The sequence below is a fragment of the Panulirus ornatus genome, chromosome 36, assembly GCF_036320965.1.
Source record: "Panulirus ornatus isolate Po-2019 chromosome 36, ASM3632096v1, whole genome shotgun sequence".
Classification (NCBI taxonomy): Eukaryota; Metazoa; Arthropoda; class Malacostraca; order Decapoda; family Palinuridae; genus Panulirus; species Panulirus ornatus.
In genome coordinates, this window is record NC_092259.1 from 6776148 (window position 1) to 6781278 (window position 5131).

General features: G+C 47.1%; 1 protein-coding gene across 1 annotated transcript in view; it reads left to right on the forward strand.

Annotated features, from left to right (window-relative positions):
- Positions 1-693: 693 nt before the first annotated feature.
- LOC139760430 (uncharacterized) overlaps positions 694-5131 on the forward strand; it is a 43241-nt gene continuing 38803 nt past the window's right edge. The window contains exons 1-2 of the mRNA XM_071683669.1: positions 694-1185; positions 2682-2947. Coding sequence (XP_071539770.1) covers positions 1083-1185; positions 2682-2947 — 369 coding nt within the window. The 5' untranslated portion in view covers positions 694-1082. The remainder of the gene's footprint in view (positions 1186-2681; positions 2948-5131) is intronic.

Sequence of the window (5131 nt, forward strand, 5' to 3'; positions counted from 1 at the left end):
CGAGAGAAGTGTGAGAATCATGACCACTGGCAAAGATGATGACGTAGTTCACCTGAGGATCTGCAACTGCTGACGATGATCAAGTGGTAGCGGGAGATGGCTAGAGGCTGAAGGTGAGTCGAAGGCCTATCTGTGAGACGGCCAGGGACGCGTTTACGACTAGCACATTTGGTCTGGCGCCAGAGGAATCAGAGAGGAGTTGACTGCCATCATTATCAGTAACGGGGTGCAATGAAGTACATCCTTGTGATGTGTGTTTGTAGTCCTCCTGCGCGAAGGGCCTTAAGCAGGGAGGTGAGAGGACACCACAGTCTCCTGGTGGCAGACGTGACTATCAGATGAAACAGAGAAAAAAATGTGGTTCTTTCTCATGATTCCGGTTTGTGTGGAAATTGGTGTCGTATGTAGGTAGTGACTCCGTCCCTGTGATCGTCATTACCATTGGCTATTTCTGCGTTATCGGTGGTTTATCTTACTCATGCACAAGTGGTTTATGCTGACCAAAATCGACATAATTATCTGCCGTGTTGAGGTTGAATTATCCACACACACATATGTCTGGCTCCATGGTGTGTGACGCATGATGACAAGTGTCGTTGCCCCATCGCACACTTGTCTCGCTTATCACCAGCTGCATATCTCTCTTATCAGGGCCGTGTTATCAAGCACATAACTCCGTTACCAGTGGTTGTTATCGGCTGGCAGCGGGAGTCATAGCTGGCCTTCAGGGCAGTGAAGCGCGCTGCGGAGTAGCGAACGCCTTTCCTAGAGAACCGAGGAGCTAAGAATGGTGTTTGGGTGACAGTGCCTGAGTGACAGTGTGGTTCTGAGTCTCTCAGGAGGAAAAAAGAGAACAGCTAAGGCCGAGTGGCAGGAAGGGCCTAGAGATCCCTGCCTGTTAGGGCGCCCTCCAGCGCCTCGTCCCGATATCTCTTCTGAGAGATCGCTATAGCCGGTTCTCGTCGGAGAGATAAGTAAGTGTCTTTCTGGACGAGGAAGAACCTCAAGACGCAAGCTCTTCACTCGGGTGAAGAACCAGGTGACCAGGGCGTCCCCTAGGAGGGGCCCACAGGACGGCCATCATGGCCTCCAGGGAAGGACGGAGACGATCCTTCAGCTGCGGTGCCCAGCCAGCCGCCGCCATTTTGATCCTCTTCGTCGTAATGTCCCCCGCCCCAGCATCGGGTAAGCTGCGAAACGGAACCCGTCACGTTCCTCGTGTCCCATGGGTCTTTTAGCAGCGTCCCCACATCCTTGTCTCCCCGCTAAGTCTTGATCCAATTTGCTCACGAACCCTTCCCGTAATCCGCTCCAGAGCGGATGGTAGCAGAGGCAATCGGGCATTCATAATAAGGTAGATAAACAGCCACGCCTCGATCCATCTTATCAACTCGCATTGTCTCGTCGGTATACAATAGCCACCATGCGTAACCCACTGTATCCAAGGCCTACATGCTCTATTGTACTTAGATCACCCTAGAAAAGGCCATGTCCAATTATTCATTCCTTTTTATTTCTGTTTTTTAAGCCAGTCACCCTGATGATCATTAGGAAATCTCGTCAAAAGCGTGTTATTGTCAGGAAGACGTACAAAGCAAAAAACAGGTCAAATATATTCCTCTTGACCAGTTTGTTCGCCTGATAAATCCCTTTATCAATCTTTTTCCCTCTTCCTCCTGAAAGCGAACTACAAAGAGAAGCAACATCTGGCCATTTAAGTGATCAACGAAGGACGAGCGGAATGGTAACACTCCCCTCCATACGATGACTATAGTGGTAGCAACCACGAACTTCCTTAAGAGTTCCTTAACGTGAGGTAAAGCTTCCCCTATAGCCGTAATCGCCACAACTGGATTATTATTCTTAAAACGTCAGTTAATGTAACTTTTCCGTCTACTCATCTCTGAGGTCTAAGATTGCTTTCATTAATGGCTTGTTTATGAAATTGTGGAGACTGCCATATGCACAGTGACAACTTGTTTACACACGACCATATACACAGTCACGACCGCAAGTTCTTGATCCGATCGTTAGTGTACGGAGTTTAACTAAGCTGTATCTGCACGTCTTCAGTTTACTTTGAATACCATAATACGACCTCCTTCCTCCTCGGAAAAAATTATAAGTTTTGAAGGTTCATCAGGTGGGATAGACGTTACAAGCTTTCATAAGGATTTTAAGATTGGTTATCTCAACATACGACCGTTAACTGAATGGTGGGATCAACTCGGCCTGATTATACCAGCGATGATCACAAATGGCCTCCATGTCTGGAGGCGGAGTCTACTTGCCTCCATGTCTGGAGATGGAGTCCACTGGCCTCCATGTCTAGACACGGAATCTACTGGCCTCCATGTCTGGAGATGGAGTCCACTGTCCTTCACGTCGGGAGACGGAGTCGCTGAGTGATATAGATTTCAACTAAGCCGCGCGCGCCCTGCTAAAACAGGAGGCTAATGTCAAACCCCTTGAGCTCGACCCATATGACTCTTGAGTGTAATACGACCACTAAAGGTTGTATCGTTGTGCTCAAGGAACGCACCGTCGTTCTCACCGATCGTACCGTCGTGCCCCGGAGGATGCCTATCTAAACTCACCTGTCAACACCCGTCGCAGCGACAGCTTTGCGGCGGACGGAGGGGGAGGTGTGTTTGAACCTAACCCTGACCAACCCTTTCCAGGCGATTGCTTCGATCACTTGATCGTCTCGGACGATGTCGTGTTCGGTGGTGTTAGTGACTCTATCATTCTGGTGGCCGAGGTGAACGAGCGGACGCCTCAGGGGACCGAGTTGTACTTCATCGCGGTGGACGAAGCCGTCACGAGGTCACTACCGACTGAAGAAGAATTCCTCAAGTACTTCTCCGTCAACTCTGTTGACAAATTCAATCTGACATTCGAGCTCAGAGCGTCTCTGCTTGGTGTACCTGATTACCCAGACGTTCAGGTGAGTCATGTGATCACTGTCCCTTGATTGGTGTCCCTGATTACTCCCCCCCCCCCCCTACACCTCTGAGATGTCATGTGATCAACGTATCTTTTTGGTGTCCCTAATTACCCTCCCTACACTTAGGGTGTCACACGATCAATTGTGCGCTCTCACACCGTTTCTGACCATTTCTGACCACATGCGAGCTCGCGTGCTGGAAAATTCCTGCATGCGTGTACTGACAAGATTTTTTACAGCATGGGGCTGGGGAAAGTCTAGTAAGAGTTCAGGGAAAGCCGTGAGTGATGCGTTGTCAAGTGTCATGTATGATATGGACAAAGAGTAGGATTTCGTGGACTGAATGCCAGCAAACCATGGGTGTAGGTGAAGCACAGACACACACACACACACACACCTTCAGCCGGGGAAGGGAAGCAAAGACTTACACACAACGTCGTCATTACTAACTTTCCCCGATACCCAAGGCTGTGATCGCCTTTCCACCTTCGTGCATGAAGGGTGTCCTCTGTCTGGGGCAGGGGGTGGACATAATGTAGCATGGCTGGTTGACTAGAGATTCGAGTGAGCGTCCTCAAACCAAGATGGACGAATTCTGTCATGAGACCTGAATGAACTCATAACACACCTCTGCATAACTGGGTGCATCCCTCCCAGTCACAAAAGCTATCTATATATCTATCTATAAATAAATACATATATATATATATATATATATATATATATATATATATATATATATATATATATATATATATATATATATATCTTTTTTTTTTTGTTTTGTTTTTTTTGTTTGCTTTGTCGCTGTCTCCCGCGTTTGCGAGGTAGCGCAAGGAAACAGACGAAAGAAATGGCCCAACCCACCCCCATACACATGTATATACATACGTCCACACACGCAAATATACATACCTACACAGATTTCCATGGATTACCCCAGACGCTTCACATGCCCTGATTCAGTCCACTGACAGCACGTCAACCCCGGTATACCACATCGATCCAATTCACTCTATTCCTTGCCCTCCTTTCACCCTCCTGCATGTTCAGGCCCCGATCACACAAAATCTTTTTCACTCCATCTTTCCACCTCCAATTTGGTCTCCCACTTCTCCTCGTTCCCTCCACCTTCGACACATATATCCTCTTGGTCAATCTTTCCTCACTCATTCTCTCCATGTGCCCAAACCATTTCAAAACACCCTCTTCTGCTCTCTCAACCACGCTCTTTTTATTTCCACATATCTCTCTTACCCTTACGTTACTTACTCGATCAAACCACCTCACACCACACATTGTCCTCAAACATCTCATTTCCAGCACATCCATCCTCCTGCGCACAACTCTATCCATAGCCCACGCCTCGCAACCATACAACATTGTTGGAACCACTATTCCTTCAAACATACCCATTTTTGCTTTCCGAGATAATGTTCTCGACTTCCACACATTCTTCAAGGCTCCCAGGATTTTCGCCCCCTCCCCCACCCTATGATCCACTTCCGCTTCCATGGTTCCATCTGCTGCCAGATCCACTCCCAAATATCTAAAACACTTTACTTCCTCCAGTTTTTCTCCATTCAAACTTACCTCCCAATTGAGTTGACCCTCAACCCTACTGTACCTAATTACCTTGCTCTTATTCACATTTACTCTTAACTTTTTTCTTTCACACACTTTACCAAACTCAGTCACCAGCTTCTGCAGTTTCTCACATGAATCAGCCACCAGCGCTGTATCATCAGCGAACAACAACTGACTCACTTCCCAAGCTCTCTCATCCCCAACAGACTTCATACTTGCCCCTCTTTCCAAAACTCTTGCATTCACCTCCCTAACAACCCCATCCATAAACAAATTAAACAACCATGGAGACTTCACACACCCCTGCCGCAAACCTACATTCACTGAGAACCAATATATATATATATATATATATATATATATATATATATATATATATATATATTTTTTTTTTTTTTTTCTTTTTTCGTACTATTCGCCATTTCCCGCATTAGCGAGGTAGCATTATGAACAGAGGACTGGGCCTTAGAGGGAATATCCTCACCTGGCCCCCTTCTCTGTTCCTTCTTTTGGAAAATTAAAAAAAAAAAAAAAACGAGGGGAGGATTTCCAGCCACCCGCTCCCTCCCCTTTTAGTCGCCTTCTACGACACGCAGG